The sequence below is a fragment of the Wasmannia auropunctata genome, unplaced genomic scaffold, assembly GCF_000956235.1.
Source record: "Wasmannia auropunctata unplaced genomic scaffold, wasmannia.A_1.0 LD274262.1, whole genome shotgun sequence".
In the NCBI taxonomy this organism is placed as follows: Eukaryota; Metazoa; Arthropoda; class Insecta; order Hymenoptera; family Formicidae; genus Wasmannia; species Wasmannia auropunctata.
This window is the reverse complement of record NW_012088628.1, coordinates 1-678: the sequence shown is the minus strand read 5'-3', so window position 1 is coordinate 678 and position 678 is coordinate 1. Positions and strand designations below refer to the sequence as shown.

The 678-nt window shown below is 40.4% G+C and overlaps 1 protein-coding gene across 1 annotated transcript; it reads right to left on the bottom strand.

Annotated features, from left to right (window-relative positions):
• Nucleotides 1-158: 158 nt before the first annotated feature.
• LOC105461949 lies at nt 159-658 on the bottom strand. Its single transcript, XM_011708472.1, has one exon. It carries the CDS (start codon nt 609-611, stop codon nt 159-161), a length of 453 nt encoding a protein of 150 aa, XP_011706774.1. The 5' UTR covers nt 612-658.
• Nucleotides 659-678: the final 20 nt, after the last annotated feature.

Here is a 678-nt window from a genome sequence, read left to right as displayed (position 1 = left end):
GTGCTCTTCCGATCTTAATGTTTAAATAATCAGCCAAAGTTTATTTAAATAGCAGACATACAATTACATCCAATTCTGAACTGTGATTAGCCACTTTGTTTATTCAGATTTAATTGTATTCAGATGCGTGATGAATTTCGTGAGTGGTGCGAATTTTTTTATTTATGTCGGTCATTTTGCCAAGGCACTGCTCCTTCATTACAAAAATAATCACGAAATTCATCACGCATCTGGATACAATTTCGCGCACTGGTATTCGAACCACAACGACTGATGTCTCGAAAAGCGCAGCCATCTTCAATGATTCTTCGCCAAGAACCTGGTGTGAAGCTATTTGGATCATCGGGATGAATTTGATCCACCATATCCGCAGGAACGTAAACATTTTTATCAATGTCGTCTTTGCGGATCCAATTATGCAAACAAACTGTCGCCTGCACCATCAATTTAGCATTTTGTGGAAATGCAATAATTGGTTTGCGATATATTCGCCACTGGCTGGCTAGAATGCCGAAAATACTTTCGATCATCCTTCTCGCACGGGTTAACCGATAATTGAATATGTCCTGTTCCTGTGACAGCCCATTCTTGCCTGGATAAGGGCGAAGCATATATGGTTTTAAAGGAAACGCTTCGTCTCCTACAAGACAGTATGGCAGAATTCGTCCTCCTGCAACA

What these genes read in the sequence shown, in the direction of transcription:
- LOC105461949 (XM_011708472.1), bottom strand. Translation starts at nt 611, where the DNA reads ATGCTTCGCCCTTATCCAGGCAAGAATGGGCTGTCACAGGAACAGGAC.